The 22,999-nt window shown below is 49.1% G+C and overlaps 1 protein-coding gene across 1 annotated transcript; it reads right to left on the bottom strand.

Moving 5' to 3' along the window:
* Positions 1–113: 113 nt before the first annotated feature.
* Positions 114–17,025, bottom strand: Actl6b (actin like 6B). The gene is made up of 14 exons (XM_069989218.1): positions 16,927–17,025; positions 16,400–16,476; positions 15,982–16,147; positions 15,618–15,718; positions 8,772–8,869; positions 6,439–6,533; positions 6,259–6,365; positions 5,388–5,477; positions 4,914–4,975; positions 4,668–4,782; positions 4,478–4,558; positions 4,275–4,370; positions 3,675–3,761; positions 114–346 (listed from the first exon to the last, which is right to left on the bottom strand). Exons 1-14 carry the CDS (start codon positions 16,949–16,951, stop codon positions 266–268), a joined length of 1,281 nt encoding a protein of 426 aa, XP_069845319.1. The 5' UTR covers positions 16,952–17,025; the 3' UTR covers positions 114–265.
* Between the last annotated feature and the right edge of the window lie 5,974 nt (positions 17,026–22,999).

Raw genomic sequence — 22,999 nt, 5'->3', positions numbered from 1 at the left:
CGGAACGTTGAGGAACCCGCGTCTCCTTGACTGCAACCACTCCTCACCCCCCCAAGGAGGTCAAACTTTTCTTAAAACTTTTCTTTACTTCTTTTAACTCAGAAACATCACAATCTAAGAGGAGCAGAGAAGAAGAGGGGGCCGGGAGGGGGTGGAGGGCTTCGATCTGCGATCGCAGGGGAAGAGGGGGGGCTGGGTGGTCCCGTGTGGCCTCCTTCCTGCCCCCGCTGGCGGCGGTGGGGCGAGGTGGGCGAAGGGAGTGCCCTCAGGGGCACTTCCGCTCCACGCACTGCTTCCCGCCCTCCTCGTACTCCTGCTTGGAGATCCACATCTGCTGGAAAGTGCCCTGGGCAGAGGGGGAGATGGGGGGGGCTGGGTAGGGGGTGGTCAGCCTCCCTACCTCCCTCCAGGCCCGGCTCGCTCCAGAGAGCCCCGCCCCTCCTCCCTTGTCTGCCCCCTTGCTCCCTATTCAGAGGGTGAACGACTTCTGTCTCTGTCAGTCAGTCAGAGTCACTCAGTGAACCAGCAACTGTTCCTTTGGGTCAGGAGCTGTGGGCACCAGGCTGTGGCCCTGACACACACCTCACCCCGCCCCTCATCGAGCCCCCTCATGCAGAAACCTTCAGGTGGGAGGAGGTGGCAGTTCTTGCCTTGGGCATGAGTATACTGGGGCTTGGACTCAGGATCTCATCCTGTCATTTGGCTTTTTTCACTCAAGGCTGGTTGCTCTACCACTTGAACCACAGCTCCATTTCAGAATTTTGGTGAGGGGCTGGGAAGGTGGCTCAGTGGTAGAGTGCTTGCCTAGCATGCATGAAGCCCTCGATTTGATTCCTCAGTACCACATACACAGAAAAAGCCAGAAGGGGCACTGAGGCTCAACTGGTAGATTGCTAGCCTTGAGCAAAAGAAGCTCAGGAACAGTGCCCAGGCCCTGAGTTCAAGCCCAGGAAGGACCAACAAACAAAAAACAAAAACAAAAATTTTGGTGGTTAATTGGAGATAAAAGTCTCACAGATTTGTCAACCCAGATCCAATAAAAAAAAGTGTGTGTGTGTGTGTGTGTGTGTGTGTGTGTGTGTGTGTGTGTGTGTGTGTGTTTGCAATGCTGGGATTTGAACTCAGGGCCTCAGGCTGGTAGTTTACCACGTAGTATGCCTTCAGCCTTGCTTTTTTCGCTAGCTATTTTTGGAGATATAGTCTCAAAAACCTTTTTTCTGCCCAGGATGGACTCAAACCAAAATCCTACTACTCTCAGCCTCTGAGGTAGTTAAGATTGCAAGCAAGAGCCACCAGACCCTGGCTGTTGTGTTGTTTTTGTTTTGTTTTAGTAAGTTCTTTCTTTCTTTCTTTCTTTCTTTCCTTCTTTCTTTCTTTCTTTCTTTCTTTCTTTCTTTCTTTCTTTCTTTCTTTCTTTCTTTCTTTCTTTCTTTCTTTCTTTCTTTCTTTCTGGTGGGACATGGGGCTTGGACTCAGGATCTGGGTGCTGTCCCTGAGCTCAAGACTAGTGCTCTACCACTTTAAGGCACAGCACCATTTTCAGTTTTTGGAGATAAGAGTCTCACAATGACTTCTTAGCCTGGGCTGGCTTCAAACTGTGATCCCTAGGTCTCAGCCTCCTGTGTAACTAGGATTACAGGTGTGAGCCACTGGTCCCTGGCCCAAACTCTTCCTATTAACCCCGGCTGGCCTTGAACTAAGGCTCAGCTCTTAAGTGCTGGGATTGCAGGCAAATGCTACCATGCTTGGCTTATTTACTAAACAGTTTATATCAATCACACATTGAAATGGTAATAAATGGTTTGGTCTGTATTAGATTAAATAAACTATATTTTTGAAAATTTTGATACACTTCCAGGCAGGAAGATAACAAATTGCAAGCCAGCCTGGTCTATGAACTAAATCTCAAAACCAACAAACAAATAAAACTCCCAAGACAGAGTGGCATTGTAGCTTAAAATGGTAGAGCACTAACCTTGAGCGCAAAAGCTCAGGGACAGTGCCTGGCCCTGGGTTCAAGCCCCACAACTGAGGGGAAGGGGGAGAGGGAGAGGGAGACACTGGTGGCTCACACCTGTCATCCTAGCTACTCAGGAGGCTGAGATCTGAGGATTGTGGCTCAAAGCCAGCTAGGCAGAAAAGTCTATGAGATTCTAATATCCAATTAACAACCAGAAAAACCAGAAGTGGCAGTGTGGCTCAAAGTGGTAGAGCACTAGCCTTAAGCAAAAGAGGTCAGGGACAGCACCCAGGCCCCGGAGTTCAAGCCTCATGACTAAAAACAAAACAAAACAAAAATCCTCCCAAGACAGAAAACAGTTGGAGGTGTGGCTCAAACGGTAGAGCGGCTGCCTAGGAAGCGCAAGGTGTTGAGTTCAAACCCCAGTACTTCCAACAGCCTTCCAACTAGTGCAGCCTTGCACTAGTTCCTCCTTAATCTTATCCTTGACCCTGCCTCGCTCTTACCTCTTTGTATAAGCAGTGTCCATATTCTGTCCATGAGCCTTACTGACAACCTCCACCACCCAGTCAGAGGCCACAGCACCCGTGTCCCTTCTATTTGGCCCCCTCAATCCGCGCACAACTGCAGCCTCCATGAGCCTCCTGCATCCTAGAATTCACAATTCACTGTACCCCTTTGGGTCCCGCCTACCTATCCTTACACTCACCTTCTTTTCTTTTCTTTTCTTTTCTTTTTTTGGGGGGGGGGTCCGGTCGTGGGGCCTGAACTCTGGGCCTGGACGCTGTCCCTCAGCTCTTCAGCTCAAGGCTAGCGCTCTACCACTTGAGCCACAGCACCACTTCTGGCCTTTTTTTGCTTATGTGGTGCTGAGGAATCGAACGCAGGGCCTCATGCATGCAAGGCAAGCGCTCTACCACTGAGCCACCTTCCCAGTCCCACCCTGAGTTTCTTTTGCTCAAGGCTAGCATTCTACTACTTGAGCCACAGTGCCACTTCTGGCTTTATTTTGTTTATGTGGTACTCAGGAATCGAACCCAGGGCTTCATGTATGCTAGGCAAGCATTCTACCACTAAGCCATATTCCTACCTCCTCCTTTAGCTTTTTGACTTAACTGGGCGCTCTACCACTTGAGCTACAGCTGTACTTCCTTCCAGCTTTTTGGTAGTCAATTGGAGGTAAGAGGCTCATGGACTTTCCTGCCTGAGCTGGCTTCAAACCTAGATCCTCAGATCTGAGCTTCCAGAGTCCCTAGGATAACAAGCATGAACTCCCAGTGGCCAGCTTGCTTCCTGAATTCTTATTCTTCTCAGCCTGTGCTCCTGCCAAGCTGGAGTGAATGATTTCTGCACTCTTCTTGGTGATTTCCTGTTTAATTGTTCCCTGGCCAATCACATGACTGCTTTGTTCCTGACCTCCAGGGTATCCCCTCTGCTCACTGAAGATTGTGAATGCCTTTCCACAACCTCAGCCAGACCAATCTCTCCAGCTTCCTATTCTAAGCTTGGTGTCCTGATAGAAAACTTCCTAATTGTCCTTTCTCAAAAATGTTGGATGGACAAATGGATAGATGGATGGATGGACTAATGGATAGACAAACAGACAGACGGATGGATGGATGGATGGATGGATGGATGAGGAATCAGGCAAGGTGCAGAGCTCTCTAGTTCTCCCTGTTCCTCATGATCAGAGGCCCTGTCCTTTTCCTCTTACCAGTGAGGCCAAGATGGAGCCCCCAATCCAGGGACTGAACTTGCGCTCCATGGTGCTGTTGCTGGCGATGAGCTTCAGTCTCATGCTCTGGAGGAAGAAAGAGACTGAGAGTGGAAGGCATTGAGGCGCTGGGAGGCGGGGGCTCAGGAGGTAGGGGAAAGGCACAGTGTAGGAGATTGGGTAATTCTATTTGGGGAAGGCAAAAGAACTTTATATTATTATTATTATTAATTATTTTCCTGGCAGAACTGAGGATTGGACTCAGAGCTCTATGCTTGCTAGGCCATGACTCCAGCCTTTCCACGTTAATTTCCTGATAGGGTCTGGCTTTATACCCTGGCTAGCCTGGACTTTAGTCCTCCTGTTTATACTTCCCTCTGTCCCTACGCTCAGCCCTTGTTGAAGATAGGATCACTTCCATTTCTTTCCATTTCTTTTTGCCTCCTTTGGCTTTGACTCTTGATCCTCCATATCTGCCTCCCAAGAGAGCTAGGATTCCAGGCTTGAGCTACAAGCCTGTTGGCTGGAAGGACTTAGTCTTGTGGATAAACCAGAATTAATATCCAGGGTTCTGAGTTGGGGGTGCAGGGGCCTGCCTACCGGTGGGGTCTTCTGGGAAAGTTCTCGATTGAGCCTGTCAGTGAAGCCCTGGAGCAGCGTATTTCCACCGGTGACAATGACACTGCCGTACAGGCCCTGAGAGCCAGGAAGGACCAGTGAGTCCATGGGAAATGACCTTTCCCAAGCCCTCCCCACTTCTCCTGGGCTTCTTAGTCCCCCCCCCCTCAGCCTCAGGCCCTCACCGGACGAATGTCGATGTCACACATGCCAATGCTGGTGGTTACCACGTGGCCTACGCCTAACATGGTGTTCCCGGACAGTCCCTGTGGACAAAGGAGACCTGACTCCCAGCTCCCCACAATCCTTCCCACCCCCACATGGACCTCAAGATCCAGGGACTCCAGCCAACCAGCAGCCACCGTCCAGCCAAACCTTGACGTTGGAAGGGTCAAAGAGGCCCTCCGGGATGCGCAGGCGCTCGGCACCATAGTCTGTGTTGTAGCCATTGGGCATCTCGTAGTGCACAGTGGGCATCTGTGCAGCCACTCTGCCAGGGGAAGGAGCCACGCTCTGCCTGGGGCGCTCACAGAGAGCTGCTGGGCAGGCAGGCACCCCAGGTCCCCCCTGAGCCCCAGCACCTGCCCTCTCTCCCACCTCTCAGGACCCAACCCCACTCACTGTTCATCATAGGGTGAGTCTGAGACCTGGAGCACCGAGGCCTGGAAGTCCTGGATCACCTCCTGAGAGCCAAGAGGGGGGAAAGGCTAGCAGCCTTCTCCTCCTCCTCCTCTTCTCCTCCTCCTCCTCCCCTTCGTTCTCCTCCCCCTCTCCTTTTTTTCCCCCTCTTCTTTTGCAAATGTACTACCACTAGAGCCACACTCCCAGTCCTTTTCTGCTTTACTTTTCAGAGTTTTTAATCCTTTTGCTCAGGGCCAGCCCATGATCTTCCCATTCTCCACCTCCTGGCGTAGCTGGCATTAACAGACATGCAGCAGTACAGCTGGCCCACTTGCTTCTTGGCCTCTCTCTCTCTGAGCACTCTGACCCCACCTTACCCCTCCTCCAGGGACTGGGTCTCTCCCCCTCCTTATGGCAGGGGAGCAGGAGCTTGGGGAGGGAAATGGTTAGGAGGAATCCCCATCAGAGCCTTACATTGCACATGTAGTTATGCCAGGACTTCGAGACTTGGGGTAACTTCTCCTTCTTCTTCCAGTTTGGAGGTGCTCCCTCTCGGACAGGTTCCTGTGGGGGCATGGGGGCTACCTGAGCACACCGGACAGCACTGGGGCGCAGGTGTGCCTTGTTGCCTGGAGGGATAGGCGGGTCTGTCTGTGCCCAGGTGTGCCACAAGCATCACAAGCACCGGTGTGCACAGAGGTCACAATAGAAAGGCAAGGGCACACGGCAAAGGCCTTTTTCCTGTTCTTCCCAGAGTAGACCTCAGCACACATTGTCTTTTTTTTTTTTCTTCTTCTTCTTCTTTTCCTTTTTTGGTACTAGTCCTGGGGCTTAAACTCAGGGCTTTAGGTTCTCACTTGGTTTTTTCACTCAAGACTGGCATTCTACCATTTGAGCCACAACTCCACTTTTCCACTTATAGCTGCTTTTTGTTTTTGCTGGTGAACTGCCTATTAAGCATAAGGCTCTGAGTTCAAGCCCTAGCATTTCATGGACTTTCCTCCCCCGCGCTGACCTCAAATCTTCATCCTCAGATCTCAGCCTCCTAAGTAGCTAGGATTCCAGGAGCGAGCACCAACAGCTGGCTCCCAATGCCATTTCTCCCTCACATTGTCATTCTAGTCGTGGGAAAGGGAGCTTCTGTCTTGGGTTCTGGGTCACACCACTCAGGTGACAGAGTCAGACTGTGAACCTAAGGCTAGTGGACCCCAGAACCCACCACACTGACCTTCACGATCTGACACCAGCTGACAGACTGCATGACCTGGGCCTTGTTCTTCATCTTGTCTTGATAAGGAACTTTACTTACGATACGGGCATGTGGGACTGCACTGGGGATACCCACCTTGGCTGCAATCATGTATGGAGGGATGATGTCAATGGCCATCTCCTGAAAGAGCTCCCGGCACTGCATGGAGATGAAGTCCCCTGCCAGGGGCGATTTGACGATGCCTGAAAGTGGAGGCAGTGTCCAGGCCTGGCCTTCCTGAGCCCCCTTCCCACTCCACTTTTCCCAAGGCCCTACCCTGCTGCAGGACATAGCCATCGTGCACGGGGATGGCCGTGGTGTGCGTGGCCCCGCTGTCCAGCACAAGCCCCGTGGAACGTCCATTTGCAAAGCTGGTGTGGGATGGGTCAAAGAGATGGTGGCAGCCATGGAGGGGGCTGGGCCCCGGGTCTAGTTGGGCCCCCGTCTGCTCTCCCTGGGTCTTCTCACCCCAGTCTGCAAATCTATGTCCTGAGTCCCTTTACCCCCTTGTAAATCACTTCTCTCCCCACTAAACCTTCTTCCTCCTCCTCTTGTTCTTCTCCTCTTCCTCCTCCCCCTCCTCCTTTTTTTCTTCTCCTCCTCTCCTCCTCCCCTCCCCTTCTTCCCCCTCCTCTGCCCCTCCTACTCCTCTTCCTCCCCCCCTCCTCTTCTTCCTCCTCCTCCTCCTTCTTCTTCTCCTTCTTTTTCCCAGTTCTGGGGCTTGAACTCAGGGCCTAGGCACTGAGCTCACCACTTGAACCACAGCCTCACTTCTGATTTTTGGGTGATTAATTGGAGATGAAAGTCTCGGACTTTCCTGGCCAGGGTTTAAACTGAAGATTCTCACATCTCAGCCTCCTGAGTAGCTATGATTACAGGGGTGAGCCACTGGTGCCCAGCCTCTAGTCTCTCTTTATTTATTTATTTATTTAATAACTTCTATTAGTAAGAGTTGAGTGGATTTTTTTTTTTTTTGGTCGCTTGTGGGGCCTGAACTCTGGGCCTGAGCACTATCCCTCAGCTCTTCAGCTCAAGGCTAGTGCTCTACCACTTGAGCCACTGCACGACTTCTGGATTTTTCTGCTTATATGGTGCTGAGGAATCGAATCCAGAGCCTCATGCATGCAAGGCAAGCGCTCTACCACTGAGCCACCTTCCCAGCCCCTCTTTATTCTTTTTTTTTTTTTTTTGGCCTGGTCATGGGCCTGAACTCTGGGCCTGGGTGCTGTCCCTCAGCTCTTCAGCTCAAGGCTAGCGCTCTAGCACTTGAGCCACAGTGCCACTTCTGGCTTTTTTTCTTTTTTGCTTATGTGGTGCTGAGGAATCGAACCCAGGGCCTCATGCATGCAAGGTAAGTGCTCTACCACTGAGCCAACTTCCCAGCCCCTTCTCTTTATTCTTGATTCTGTGTTTTATAGGTTCCCTGACTTAGAGTTCTTGTCAACCTCCACCCCCATCCCCGCCATGCATGCCCAGCACAGAACTCAGTGCAAAGCAGATCCTGAATTAGAAAGCAATGCTGAACCGGGTGCCAGTGGCTCATGCCTGTAATCCTATCTACTCAGGAGGCTGAGATTTGAGGATCAAGGTTCAAAGCCAGTCTGGGCAAGAAAGTCTGAGAGACTCTTATCTCCAATGAACCTCCAGAAAATCAAAAATGGACCTGTGTCTCAAAGTGGTAGAGCACAAGCCTTGAGTGATAAAGCTGAGGGACAGCACCCAGGCCCTGAGTTCAAGCCCTACAACTCACACACACAAACACATACACACACAGAGCAATGTTGAGCCATGAGTGTTGCCTCCCAATTATTCTGGAAGCAAAGATAAGGACAGAGGTTCAAGGTCAGCCTGGGAAAAAAGTTAGCAGAGACCCTCATATCACCCAGCAATACAGGTATAGTGGTACCTAACCTGTGGTCTCAGGAGACTCATAGTCAAAGGCTGGCCTCAGACAAAAATGGGAGACTAAAGTGAAAAGTGGCTCAAGCATCTGCCTCTCAACCATAATAAGGCCCTGAATTTAAATCCTAGTACCACCAAAGATTTAAAATAAAATTTTTAAAAAAGCAATGGAAGCTGGGCATCGGTGCTCACACCTGTAATCATAGCTGTGAGGAGGCTGAGATCTGAGGATCACGGTTCAAAGCCAGTCTGGCAGGAAAGTCCGTGAGACTCTTATCTCCAATTAAACACCAGAAAACTGTAAGTGGCGCTGTGGCTCAAGTGGTAGAGCACTTGCCTTGAGCTGTAGAGCTCAGGGACAGCGCCCAGGCCCAGAGTTCAAGCCCCACAACCAACAAAAAGAAAAAAGAAAAAGAAAAGGCTGTCGCTGTCAGGAGGAAAGGCACAGGGTGAATGGTTAGCTCTCCCTCTTCCTCAGGCCAGCCCCAGGCCCTGCTGTCGCCTTGCCTTCCAGCTCTCCCTGATCTATCTGATGCAGTGAATAAAAAAGCACTACTGGCCTGGGACCTGTCCATATCCCAGCCCCTCAGCCCCTGCGCTAGTGGGGTTAGGGAAGGACACTGATTTCCAGAGAATCAGGTCCCGCACCCCACTTGGTCCTCCACCCCACTCCTCCACCCAGGTGGAGCAGCTCAAGATGAGGATACGCCGTGAGCACAGCTGTCTTGCACAAAAAGAAGGCAGGAATGTTGTATTGCTCGAACATCAACTCCGTCAACTTCTCCCTCTTGGCCCGAGTGTTCCACTGCAGAGAGAGTGCAGGAGGAGAGAATCAGGATGCAGAGGCCCAGGCCTGGCATGTGTCTGTGTCTGTGTACACTTACACAATATTCCCATGTATGCACAGACATACACACACCATAGACAGACATACACACTTCCACAAGGCACAAGCACACGTTTACCAACACACATAGGCACATGCACAAACATACATGTAGGTGCACACATGCTCATACATACATGCCCAAATATACACACACATTTGTGCATGCATGTAAACATACCCCTCACACACAGATACACACATTTCCATATGCAAACACCCTTGTGCTGAAACACACTCACACACATATAAGTATAACTTGTACTGGGGGAAAGAAGTCAGGATCTTTGACTCACACATAATATGAAAACTCCAAAGAATTTTAAAGAGCCAGGTATGGGTCTGGGAAGATGGCTCAGTGGTAGAGCGCTTGCCTTGCATGCATGAGGCCCTGGATTCAATTCCTCAGCACCACATAAGCAAAAAGAAAAAAGCCGGAAGTGGCACTGTGGCTCAAGTGGTAGAGCGCTAGCCTTGAGCTGAAGAGCTGAGGGACAGTGCCCAGGCCCAGAGTTCAGGCCCCACCACCAGACCCCCCCCCCCCCAAAAAAAAAAGAGCCAGGCATGGTGGCTCATGCCTGTAATCCTAGCTACTCCAGTGGCTGAGATCTGAGGATTGGAGTTTGAAGCCAGCCCAGGTAGGAAAGTCCAGGAATTCTTATTTCTAATTAGCCATCAAAAAACTAAAAGTAGAGCTGTGTCTCAAGTAGTAGAGCACTAGCTTTTGAGCACAGAAACTCAAAGACAGCAGCCAGGCCCTAAATTCAAACCCCTAGCTCTTTGTGTAGGTGGAGATTGAGATAGCAGTTTGAAGTTAAAAAGTTAACAAGACCCCCATGAGAACCAATGAACCACACATGGTGGCTTACACCTGGAACCCCAGCTATTTGGAGGAATAAGTAGGAGGGTCACCATCTGAAGTCAGTCAGGTACAAAAAAATGTAAGACCGTAGCTGAGAAATAACTAAAACAAAAGCAGCTATGGGGGCTGGGAATGTGGCTTAGCAGTAGAGTGCTTGCCTAGCATGCATGAGACCCTGGATTCTATTCCCCAGTACCACATATACAGAAAAAGCCAGAAGTGGTGCTGCGGCTCAAGCGGTAGAATGCTGGCCTTGAGCAAAAGGAGCTGAGGGACAGTGCTAAGCCCTGAGTTCAAGTCCTAGGACTAGAAAAAACAGCTGTGGGCATTGTTCAAGTGGTAAAGCACCTGCCTAGCAAGTACAAGGCCAAGGCCTTGAGTTCAAACCCTGCTTGTGCTGAGAGAGAGAAATATAAACAAAGGCCAACAAACACACAAGGAAATGTTAATCAAATATTGTCAACCCTTAAGGAAAGGCAAACCAAAAGCATAGCAAGTGGTTTTAATCATTAAAAAAACAGAAAATAACAAGTGTTAACAAGGATGTGGAGAAGTTGGAATGTCAGCACATTGCTGGTGCAATTATAAAATGGTTCAATAACCACACACACACACACACACACACACACACACACACACACACACACACACACACACACACACACACACACACACAGAAATGCCAGCAATTCTGCTCCTAGTTACAGACCCAAAGGAATGGAAGACAAACAAATCCTTTACACAAATATTCATAGCATAAACTATTCAGAATGGCTAAAAGCTAGGAGTTATCCAAAGTCCATAAGAGAATGAACCAATAAATACACTGTGGTGTGTCTATGCAATGGACTATTACACAGCCATGATAAAGGATAATGGTGATCACAAATTACAAAAACATACTAAATGAGCTGGAAGCCAGTGGCTCACACCTGAAATCCTAGCTACTCCAGAGGCTGAGATCTGAGGATGGAGGTTCAAAGCCAGCCCTGACAGGAAAGGCTGTGAAACTCATATCTCCAATAAATCACCAGAAAACCAGAAGTGGTGCTGTGGCTCAATTGGTAGAGTGCTAGGTTTGAGCTGAAGAGCTGAGAGACAGCGCTCAAGCCCAGAGTTCAAGCTCCATAACTGACAAAAAAAAAAAAAAAAGCGAAATGACAGAACACAGACATAGGACTGTGAAGGGGAGGCTTCAATGCCATCATACAGAAAGAAAACAACAACAACAAAAAAGAGAACAAAGGCACAAAAGGCCATAAATGGTGTAATTCTATCTACATAATAGATCCAGAAGAAATACATCCGTAGAGACAGAAAGCAGAGTGATGATTGGGAAGAGCTGGGAAAGAAGGGAGTGACTACTTAAGAGAAAAGCAAGTCACTGCTTAGGAGAAATGACTTTCCCTAGGGGTGATGAAAAGGTTTGGCTGGATAGACATAAAGCCTGAGCACTGGGAATGATTTAAGTGTCACAGAATTGTTAACTTTAAAAAGGTCAGGGGCTGGGAAGGTGGCTCAGTGGTAGAGTGCTTGCCTTGCATGCATGAGGCCCTGGGTTCGATTCCTCAGCACCATATAAGCAGAAAAAGCTGGAAGTGGCACTGTGACTCAAGTGGTAGAGTGCTTGCCTTGAGCTGAAGAGTTGAGGGACAAAACCCAGGCCCAGAGTTCAAGCCCCACGACCGACAAAGAAAAAGTCAGTTTTGCTGGTCTCCGGTGGCTCATACCTGTAATCCTAGCTACTCAGGAGGCTGGGATCTGAGGATCACGGTTCAAAACCAGCCTAGGCAGGATAATCTGTGAGACTCTTATCTCCAATGAATCACCAGAAAACCAGAAGCAGTGCTGTGGCTCAAGTGGTAGAGCGCTAGCCTTGAGCTAAAGAGCTGAGAGACAGCACCCAAAGCCCAGAGCTCAAGCCCCACCACCACCAACAAAATAGGGTCAGTTTTAACCAGGAGCTGGTGGTCACACCTGTAATCCTAACTATTAGGAGACTGAGATCTGAGGACTATGGTTCAAAGCCAGTCCAGTCAGGAAAGTCTGTGAGAACCTTATCTCCAACTAACTACCAAAAAACTAGAAGTGGAGGTGTGGTTTAAGTGATAGAATGCCTGCCTAGCCCTTTACTCCAAGGGGGTCCAATACAGGTAACAGGACTTCCACTTCAAGGGCTGTAGAGGGGGACTAGACTTCTCCGGAGATAAGAAGCTCTTAGGACCACAGCTGCTTGCCTAGGTTGAGATTTAGCATAGCAAAGTAGAATAGGTCAATGGATTCTTTTTTTTTTTTTTTTTTGCCAGTCGTGGGGCCTCAACTCTGGGCCTGGGCGCTGTCCCTCAGCTCTTCAGCTCAAGGCTAGCGCTCTGCCACTTGAGTCACAGCACCACTTCTGGCCTTTTCTGCTTATGTGGTGCTGAGTAATTGAACCCAGGGCCTCATGCACGCAAGGCAAGCATTCTACCACTGAGCCACCTTCCCAGCCCTTGTCAATGGATTCTTGATAAATTTCTTCAGGAAGGTGAAATCAGTAGAATAGCTATTGTAATTAACATCCCGAGGAAATATGTAGACCAGTGATGGAAAACTTAGGTCCACATTAATAAGTAGATAGTAGAAAACGAAGCAAAATAAAAATCAAGCTGGGCACCTGTGGCTCATGCCTGTAATCCTTGCTACTCAGGAGGTTGAGATCTGAGGATCATGGTTCCAAGCTAGCACAGGCAGGAAAGTTCCTGAGACTCTTATCTCTAATTAACCACTAAAAACTGGAAGTGGAGCTGTGGCTCAAGTGATAAAACACCATCCTTGAGCAAAAAAGCTCAGGGGTAGCACCCAGGCTCTAAGTTCAATCTCTACGACCAACACAAAAAAAGAAAGTAGTCAGAAGACACCATGTTGAAAATGAACTAAACAGGACTGGGAGAGTAGAATGCTTGCCTTCCATGCATGAGACCCTAGGTTTGATTCCTCAGCACTATATAAACAGAAAAAGCCAGATGTGGCCTTGTGTCTTAAGTGGTAGAGCGCTAGCCTTGAGCTGAACAGCTGAGGGACAGCATACAGGCCCAGAGTTCAAGCCTCAAAACTTACAAAAAAGAAGAAAGAAAGAAATACAGAAAGAGAGAAATACAGAAAGAGAGAAATACAGAAAGAGAGAAAGAGAGAAAGGAAGGAAGGAAGGAAGGAAGGAAGGAAGGAAGGAAGGAAGGAAGGAAAGAAAGAGGGCTGGGAAGGTGGCTCAGTGGTAGAGTGCTTGCCTTGCATTCATAAGGCCCTGGGTTTGACTCCTCAGCACCACATAAGCAGAAAAAGCCAGAAGTGGTGCTATGACTCAAATGGTAGAGCACTAGCCTTAAGCTGAAGAGCTGAAGGACAGCACCCAGGCCCAAAGTTCAGGCCTCACATCTGGCAAAAAAAAAGAAAAAGAAGGAAAGAAGGAAAGAAGGAAGGAAGGAAGGAAGGAAGGAAGGATTAAACAACTCGTAGCCGGGCGCCGGTGGCTCACGCCTGTAATCCTAGCTACTCAGGAGGCTGAGATCTGAGGATCACAGTTCAAAGCCAGCCTGGGCAGGAAAGTCCATGAGACTCTCATCTCCAATAAACCAATAGAAAACCGGAAGTGGCTCTGTGGCTCAAGTGGTAGAGCGCTAGCCTTGAGCTGAAGAGCACAGGGACAGCGCCCAAGCCCAGAGTTCAAGCCCCACAAAAAAAAAAAAAAAAAAGAATTAAACAACTTGTAGGTGGGAGGGGAGGGAAAAATTGGGAGAGAGTGAAGGAAGGAGTGACATTGTGCAAAAAGAAATGTACTCATTATCTGACTTATGAAACTGTAAACCCTCTGTACATCACCTCTATAATAGCAATTTTTTTTGGGGTCCAGTCGTGGGGCCTGAACTCTGGGCCTGGGCGCTGTCCCTCAGCTCTTCAGCTCAAGGCTAGCGCTCTACCACTTGAGCCACAGCGCCACTTCCAGCTTTTTTTCTTTTTGCTTATGTGGTGCTGAGGAATCGAACCCAGAGCCTCAGGCATGCAAGGCAAGCGCTCTACCACTGAGCCACCTTCCCAGCCCCAGCAATTTTGTAAAGTTCTAAAAAAGAGAGGAAGGAAGGAAAGAAGGAAGAAAAAAAGACTATTTTTGATTCTAGAGAACATTGTTTCAAAGGAAGGAAAAACTAATGGTAGTATAATTCTGGCTTAGCCCTGATTATCCTACTTGGTAATAAAAGAGTATAAATTGAATATTGATTCTTTTGAAAATCTAAAATACAACTGCACTTCAAGGTGGAGAATGAGAAATATGTGTGATATGGCCTACTCATAATAACTAATCATTTATTTCCTTCCTTCCTTCCTTCTTGCCTGCCTGCCTGCCTGCTTGCCTTCCTTTTCTTCTCTTCTCCCTTCCTCTCTCTCTCTCCTGCTTTCCTTCTTTCTTCCTTTCTTCCTTTTCTGCTAGTTCTAGGGCTTGAACTCAGGGCTTCGGCACTGTCCCTCAGGATTTTTGCTCAAGGCTAGCATTCTACCACTTGAGCCACAGCTCCACTTCCAGTTTTTTTTCATTAATTAGAAATGAGATTCACAGACTTTTCTGTCTGAGATAGCTTTGAAACCCAATCCGCAGATCCCAGTCTGCTGAGTAGCCTGGATTACAGGCATGAGCTACCAGCACCTAGTGATACTCATTTTCTACAGTAGAAAATTCATAGATAATGCCTAGAACAAAAAACTCCATGCAGTCACATAAGAATTATATTCAGAGATATGGAAGGAATTTTAAAAAAATAGATAAAAAGTCAAAAGCAGTTATCTTTGGAAGAGGATTGAAAGGAGGGTAAAAAGTGCATTTTTTTTCTTTTGTCAGTCATGGGGCTTGAACTCCGGACCTGAGCTGTTTCTGAGCTCTTTTGCTTAAGGCTAGTGATCTACCACTTTGAGCCATGGCTCTACTTCCATTTTCTGGTAGTTACCTGGAGATAAAGAGTCACAGACTTTCCTGCCCAGGCTGCCCAGATTGCAGCCCCCTGAGTAGCTAGGATTACAGGTGTGAGCTTCATGCACCTAACTTAGATTTTTTTTTTCCCCAGTCAGTACTGAACATTGTTCCTTAGCTTTTTTGCTCAAGGCTGGTGCTCTATCATTTAAGTCAGATCTCCACTTCTGGCCTTTTGCTGGTTAATAGGAGATCAGAGCCTCATTTCTGTTCAGGCTGGATGTGAACCATAATCCTCAAATCTCAGACTCCTGAGTAGCTGAGGAGTGAGCTACCAGAGCCCAGCAATGGTGCAGCTTCTTAAATAATTTTTTTTTGTGTGGGTTGTAGGGCTTGAACTTTGGGCCTGGGCACTGTCCCTGAGCTTCTTTTGCTCAAGGCTAGTGCTCAACCACTTGAGCCACAGTGCCACTTCCAGCTTTTTCTGTTTGTGTGGTAGTGAGGAATCGAACCCAGGGCTTTATGCATGCTGGGCAAGCACTCTGCCACTAAGCCACATTTCCAGTCCTCTTAAATAAATCTTAACACTTACAAGGCAAATGGATAATGTATGTGTATATACAATACTGACCAAACATCTTAAATGACTGGGGATAGGGTGTGGGGGAGGTGGACGGAAGCTGAGTGGACACAGCTGGCAGAAAGAAGGAAGGGTGCAGAAGAAACTGTAGAGTGAAGTAGACAGGGTTGGAAGGAGAATCCGAGAAGGGAAAATCACGTGACTAATGATGCCATTTGGGTTCTGGGTGAGGTGAATGGTGGACAGGTGGTGTGCCAGGGCTGGACGTGGGTCTGGATGAGGCACTCACCGGAGCCTCGGACATGAGCACTGGGTGCAGGTTTGGCTCAGACTTGACGTGTTTGCTGTAGGTGTGGTCCAGGATGGCTCGGAAACACTCCCAGTCCTCGACTGGGGGGCGTAGAGAAGCAGCATGGAGAGATGCAGGCGAGAAGTCAGGAGTCAGAGACAGGAAGGATAGAAGAGAGGAAGGCTCAAGTCTAGGGGTGGGCAAGTCCAGCTTTCAACAGATAAGCACCCCAATTCCTAGGAATCTGGGGGCTCCTGGACTGGGAACCTGGCAGTTATGGACACAGTGAGGAAGTCTCAGACAGTTGCAAGAAAGCCTCTGTGGATGTGGGGTGCTGTCTCCAGTTATGAAGGGGTTGCCTTACTCATGCCATTCTTGAGGGGTGACATGACCTCCGCTCCATCCCGAGGCACATGAAGGGCGTTGGTGTCGATGTGGAAGATCTTCCCTTTCTTCTCTTTCTCCCCTTCCAGCTCCAGCCCGCCCCCCTCTTCTGTGGCCAGCAGCCCCACCGTGGTGGGGAAGTCAGCCTGGGAATGAGGATGGGAGAGATAGAGACAAAGAGATAGAGACAGAGAAAAACAGCCAGCCAGGGAGGGAGGGAGAGAGACAGGTGCTACCCCCTTGTCCCTGGGCACCCCCATGCAATTCATTCAGCTCCATTCTGGGTTCACCCGCCCCCCCCCCGCCCCCAGCCTGTGTCCAGCTCAGCCGAGCTGAGCACCATGGGCTTTGGGCAGCACCAGAGCCCTTGAGTTTGGGGAGGGGGCTGAAAGTCTCACCTTGGGACAATCCTCCCCGGCATACCCAGCGCGGACCGAGAAGGAGCCAATGTCAAAGACCAGCGCCCCCACCTCATCTGTAGGGGATACAGCAGCATGAGGGGACACCCCCAAACTCTCCTCCTGGGAAGCTTCCAGGAGAGCTCAGGGCCCAGGCAGGACACCTTCAGCATGAGTTGGGGACCCATGAGAAAGAGCTTAGCCTGGAGTTGAGGTGGGGGTGTCTTGGGAGTTGGGGGTCGAAGTCATCGAAGTTCCCTCGTGCCCAGTGGCCTGAGCAAGCGGTGGGTAATGAAGGGCACTGGCTTTGGGGGGATCTGGAGCAGGGCACTGGGGCTTGAGGAGACCTGGCGGGGATGGGTTGAATGGTCGTGGGGTTGCACCGTCCAGGAAGAACCCCAAAACTCGGGCGGGACGGGCGGTGACGGACCCCGGATGCCCTGGGCTGGGGTGGCGCGGGATCGGGGTACGGGCTGCGGGATCGGGGTGCGGGCTGAGGGTCCGACCCCAGCCCCAGGCCGGCTCACCTCCGCCGTAGACGCCCCCGCTCATAGTGTCTCCCGAACGCGGCTCGCGGCCCGTGGGCGGCGGCGGGATCAGCACCGAGGCGGCCGGACAGCTCCCGGGGTCCCGGCGGGGCGGGGCGGGGCGCGCGGCGGCCAATCAGGAAGCCGGGCTCCCCGCCCCCAACGGCGCCGCTGATTGGCTGCGAGGCGAGACAATAACCCGGCCGGGGGCCGCTGCTTTAAAGGGACAGACATCTCCGAGCCCGGAAACTGGCCCTCAGGAACCAACGTGGGCAAGAGACCTAGGTGACTGATTGGGTCCCTGTTTCCAGAGTTGTGTTTTTCTTTTCTCTTTGAATGAAGCTAGGGGACAGAGCACCCCTGATCGAAACCGTCTTCAATCCTTAGGCTCCTTAATAACATTCAATCTATCATCACGAGGCAGGCCTGAATGAAAAAAAATGGGAAGATAAAAAAAGCCAGGGGGTGTGTCTTGATCCCCCCCATTCTTTCCACCTTTGTCTCGTGTGCCCGTGTGTGTGTGTGTGTGTGTGTGTGAGAGAGAGAGAGTGAGTGTGTGTGTGCGTGCCGACCATGAACTTAGGACCTACTGCTCTCCTCGGGCTTTTTCTGCACACAGCTGGCTCTCAGCCACTTGAGCCACGCCTCCACTTCCGGCTTTTGCTAGTAATCTGACCAGAAGAGTCTCAAGATTTGTCATGCCCCAGGCTGGCTTCAAACTGGGATCCTGGGCTCTCAGCCTCCAGAGTAGCCAGAAATATGGACCTGAGGCACAGACAGGTGCCACCTTTGTCTCTATAATTATCCTTTTTCTCCCCACAGTCCCCTGGTGTGTCTGGGCTTTATACATACAAGTGCTTACAGAAGTTCACATATAGGCACTTAGTGAACCTGGTTTAGTGTCTATTTCTTTATCCTCAGACACCTGTTCTCCTCAGGAGACTTGATTAAGACATTTTTGTTTTGTTTTGTTTTTTGGTTTTTTGTTGATCGTGGGGCTTGAACTCTGGGTTTGGGAGCTGTCCCTGCGCTCTTCAGTTCAAGGCTAACACTGTACGACTTGAGCCACTGCACCACTTCCGGTTTTTTGAGTGGTTTACTGAAGATAAAGAGTCTCTCAGACTTTCATGCCCAGGCTGGCTTTGAACCTCAATCCTCAGATCTCAGCCTCCTGAGTAGTTAGTATTACAGGCCTGAGTCACCAGCACCCGGCTTAAGACAGTTTTCTGATGGAATCAAACCCAGGGCTTCATGCATGCCAGGTAAACACTCTACCACTAAGCCACATTCCCAGCCCCATTTTTTAAAATTTATTTTATTTTTTATTTTGTCGGTCGTGGGGCTTGAACTCTTGGCCTGGGGCCTGGGTGCTGTTCCTCAGCTCTTCAGCTCAAGGCAAGCTCTCTACCACTTGAGCCACAGGGTCACTTCCAGTTTTCTGGTGGTTAATTGGAGATAAGAGTCTCATAAACTTTTCTGCCGGACTGGCTTTGAACCATGTTCCTAGATCTCAGCCTCCTAAGTAGCTAGGATTACAAGTGTGAGCCACTGGTGCCTGGCCCTATTAAGATTTTTTTTTTTTTTTGGAGTCCGGTCATGGGGCCTGAACTCTGGGCCTGGGCGCTGTCCCTCAGCTCCTCAGCTTAGTTATACAATGATGGGGAAAATCCCTTGTGACATTTGCATTCCTGTACACAGTGTATCCCATGAAATTCACCCTAACACTCTCCCCTATCTTTCCTCTTTTTGAAAGGATTTCAGCAGGTCTCATGCTACTATTCTTATATGAGCATATGAAGTTCTTCCACCGTTGTTGTCCTCCTGGCTCCCACTGATGTCTGCCTTCTCATGGGAATTTCATATATTATTATATTTCAAGCAGGGTGATCGCTGGTCCCTTCTATTGCACAAGAGCCTGTCTTTTTTTTTTTCTCTTTCCTTCTTTCCTCTCTGTCTGTCTGTCTGTCTGTCTGTCTCTGTATGTGCCAGTATTGGAACTTACACTCAGGGCCTAGGCTTTGTTCCTTAGATTTTTGGCTCAAGCCTGGTGCTATACCACTTGAGCCACAGCTCTACTTCTAGCTTTTTGCTGATTTATTGGAGAGAAGAGTCTTATGGAAAGCTGGGTGCCGGTGGCTCACACCTATAATTCTAGCTACTCAGGAGGCTGAGATCTGAGGATCACAGTTCAAAGCCAGTCCGGGCAGGAAAGTCCATGAGACTCTTATCTCCAATAAACCACCAGAAAACTGGAAGTGGCACAGTGGCTCAAGTGGCAAAGCATTCACCTTGAGCTGAAGAGTGCAGGGACAGCGCCCAAGCTCAGAGTTCAAGCCCTACGACAAAAAAAATAAAAATAAAAATAAAAAAGAAGCTCATGGACTTTCCTCCCTGGGCTGGCTTTGAACCCTGATCCTCACATCTCAGCCTCCTGAGTAGCTAGGATGACAGGTGTGAACCACCAGAACCTGGCCTACATCTATATCTACATGCTTCAAAATCCACAGAAGAAATCGGTCCTCACTGTCAATTCCCATGACCCCTTTTCTCTCCCCTTCCTCAGCCCTCAGGGACTTAGACACTTTCCCAGTTAGAAGAAACCTAGTTAAGGAATCCTGGATCCAACACCCCAATTTCACAAGGGTTTCCCCAGAGACAAGCAGGGCTGCCTCTGTCTAGAGTCACACAGCTCATTGGGTTGGAGCCAGGACTAGAGCTCACATTCCTGATCAGCCAGTTGAAAGCTGACCTGTTTCATAACACCTCTGTGTTCTTCTCCTGGCTTTGCTGTCTCCATCCAGCTCATAGACTCAATTGGCTGCCAGAATCAAGTGCTTACCTGAGAACTGGAAACAAAGGACTAATGAACAAACATTGGGGAAGTAGAGATTGAGACCACTGAAGTTCAAGGTCAGCCTAGCCCCCCCCCCAAAAAAAAAGAAGAAAGAAAAAGAAGTTAGCAAGATGGACAGAGTGGTATGATCGCCACCCCAGCTACCAGGAAGGTCTTAAGTAAGAGGATCATAGTTTGAGGTCATCCTGCACCAAAGATAAGAAACCTTTCATGAAAATTAACTAAAACAATTAGGCATCCATGGCTCATGCCTGTAATCCCAGCTGCTCAGGAGGCTGAGATCTGAGGATCATGACTCCAAGCCAGCCCTGGGCATACAAGTCTGTGAGACTCTTATCTCTGGTGAACCACCAAAAAGCCAGAATTGGAGCTGTGGCTCAGGTGGGAAAGTGCTAGACTTGAGTGAAGGAGCCAAATGAGAGTGTAAGGCTCTGAGTTCAAGCCCCAGACCCAACACACATACAAACACCATCTAGAGGTTCTCACAGTTGATGCCCAAACCTCAGTCCTTGGTAGTGATGCCTGAGAGGCCTCAAGCCCTCATGCCCACACTATGGAGATGACTGTGCATCTTGTAAGGGTCTGTTTGTGGCTGGCAGGGTGCTTTTCTGGGCTTCTGCCAGATAAACCAAGAGCTTTGGCTTTATAAAAAGCCCTTGGCCCAATACAGGTGGCAAGAAACCAGAAATGCCCAGTCTAGTAAAAAACCGCAATTGGAATGGAGCCAGTGCTGCAGTGGGCACAAATACCAGTATGCACAGGGAAAAAAGCCCCAGAAAATGACCTGAATTTCTTTTAGCACATCCGCCAGAAAGTGGAGTTGGGGTGCATGTGTATGGGTAGGGGAGCAGAAGGCAATCTGAGTTGAAGGAACAAGACCTGACCTGTGTATTAAGTACTTAGTCTCTTCTCTTAGCTGGGTGATGGTGGCTCACACCTGTCATCCTAGATACTCAGGAGGCTGAGATCTTCAGATTGCAGTTTGAAGCCATTTCAGGCAGTAAAGTCTGAGATATTTATCTCCAATTAACCACCAAAAAGTCAGAAAGTGGAGGTGTTGCTCAAATGGTAGAGCACTGGCCTCGAGTAGAAAAACCAAGTGAGAGTATGGGGGGCCCTACACACATACAAATCTGAGCTTCCACCTCCTGTCCCCCCCAAGCCCAGTCCTTTCAAATGGATGAGATTCAGATACAGTGTCGGATAGTGTCTGGATTATGTGAGAAATAGAGCAGAGATGGCCCCAGAATGGTGCATCCATTCTGGGCTGTTGCTTAAGTTATTGAGTTTTGGTATATCTTTTTTTGGTTTTCTTTTTTTGGGGTCCAGTCGTGGGGCCTGAACTCTGGGTCTGGGTGCTGTCCCTCAGCTCTTCAGCTCAGGGCTAGCACTCTACCACTTGAGTTACAGCACCACTTCCAGCTTTTTTCTTTTTGCTTATGTGGTGCTGAGGAATGGAACCCAGGGCCTCAGGCATGCAAGGCAAGCGCTCTACCACTGAGCCACCTTCCCAGCCCCTTTTTTTGGTTTTCTTTAGCCAGTCCCAGGGCTTGAATTCTGGCCAAGGCATTTGTTCCTGAGCTCCTTTTTCTCAAAGCTGGTACTCTACCACTTGAGTCACAGTGCCATTTCTGGCTTTTTTGTGATTAATTGGAGATAAGAGTCTCAGGGACTTTTCTGCCTGGGCTAGCTTTGAACTGCAATCCTCAGATCTTAGCCTCCTCAGTAACTAAGATTACAGACGTGAACTACAAACACCAGGCTAGGGATCTCTTTGTCATAGCAGCTTTGACTATACCTTTAGTGACTACTTCTTTTTTTTGGGGGGGGGGGGCTGGTCCTAGAGCTTGAACTCAGAGTCTGGGCTTTGTCACTGAGGTTTTTTGCTAAAAGCTGGAGTTCTACTACTTGAGTCACAGCTGAATTTCCAGCTTTTTAGAGGTTAATTGGACATAAAATCTCATGGATTTGTCTGCCTAGGCAGGCTTCCAACTACATTTTTTTAAAATTTTTTTGTCGGTCGTGGGGCTTGAACTCTGGGCCTGAGCCCTGTCCTTAAGCATTTTAGCTCAAGGCTAGTGCACTACCACTTTGAGCTACTGCAACACTTCCAGTTTTCTGGTGGTTAGTTGGAGATAAGAGTCTCTTGGACTTTCCTGACTAGGCTGGCTTTGAACTGTGATCCTTAGATATGAGCCTCCTGAGTAGCTAGGATTACAGGCGTGAGCCACCAGTGCCTGGCTCCAACTACATTTCTCAGATCTCTATCTATCTCTTCTGAATAGCTAAGATTACAGACCTTAGCCACAAGCACTGGTCTTTTCTTTTCTTTTTCTTTCTTTCTTTCTCCTTTTCTTTCTTTCTTTCCTTCCCTCCCTCCCTCCCTCTCTTCTTTCCTTCCATCTATCCTTCCTTTCTCTCTTTCCTTCTATCTTTCGGTGGTACCAGGGTTTGAACTCAGTACCTAGAGATTTCCAGGCAGATGCTCTACTGCTTGAGCCATGTTACCAACCCAATAATCCCTTGACTAGGGGATGGGATGCTCCTGGGTGGATGGTGGTGCTGTCAACTCCCCCGGAAGGTGGAAGGTGCATTGGGCAGGACTCAGGAGAAGGCTTCTAGAATACATCCAGGGTGAGATGCATCCAACCCTTAATGTTCAGGAAATATTTTAACAACTAGCTCCTTGGGGGGCAAGAATCTCTGATTGAAATATTTGCTGATTAATGTAATGTAAATACTCTTATTAAGATTTATTGCCTGGCACCAGTGGCTCATGCCTGTAATCCTAATCAGGAGGCTGAGATCTGAGGATTATGGTTCAAATTCAATCTGGGCAGGAAAGTCTGTAAGACCCTTATCTCCAATTAACACCAGAAAACCAGAAGTGGCACTGTGGCTCAAGTGGTAGAGTGTAGCCTTGAGCTGAAGAGCTGAGGGACAGCGCCCAGGCCCAGAATTCAAGCCTCATGACTGACCCCCCAAGAAAATTATGTCAGGGACTGGGAATTTGGCTTAGTGTTAGAGTGCTTGCCTAGCACACATGAAGCCCTGGGTTCAATTCCTCAATACCACATAAACAGAAAAAGCTAGAAGTTGCTCTGTGGTTCAAGTGATAAATGCTAGCCTTGAGCAAAAGAAGCTCAGAGACAGTGCCCAGGCCCAGAATTCAAGTCCCCGCACTAGCAAAAAAGCAAAGAAAATGCGGATGGGAAGGTG

Source organism: Dipodomys merriami, unplaced genomic scaffold (genome assembly GCF_024711535.1).
Source record: "Dipodomys merriami isolate MVZ:Mamm:240054 unplaced genomic scaffold, mDipMer1.0.p SCAF_373, whole genome shotgun sequence".
NCBI lineage: Eukaryota > Metazoa > Chordata > Mammalia > Rodentia > Heteromyidae > Dipodomys > Dipodomys merriami.
This window is presented reverse-complemented; position numbering and strand designations above follow the sequence as displayed.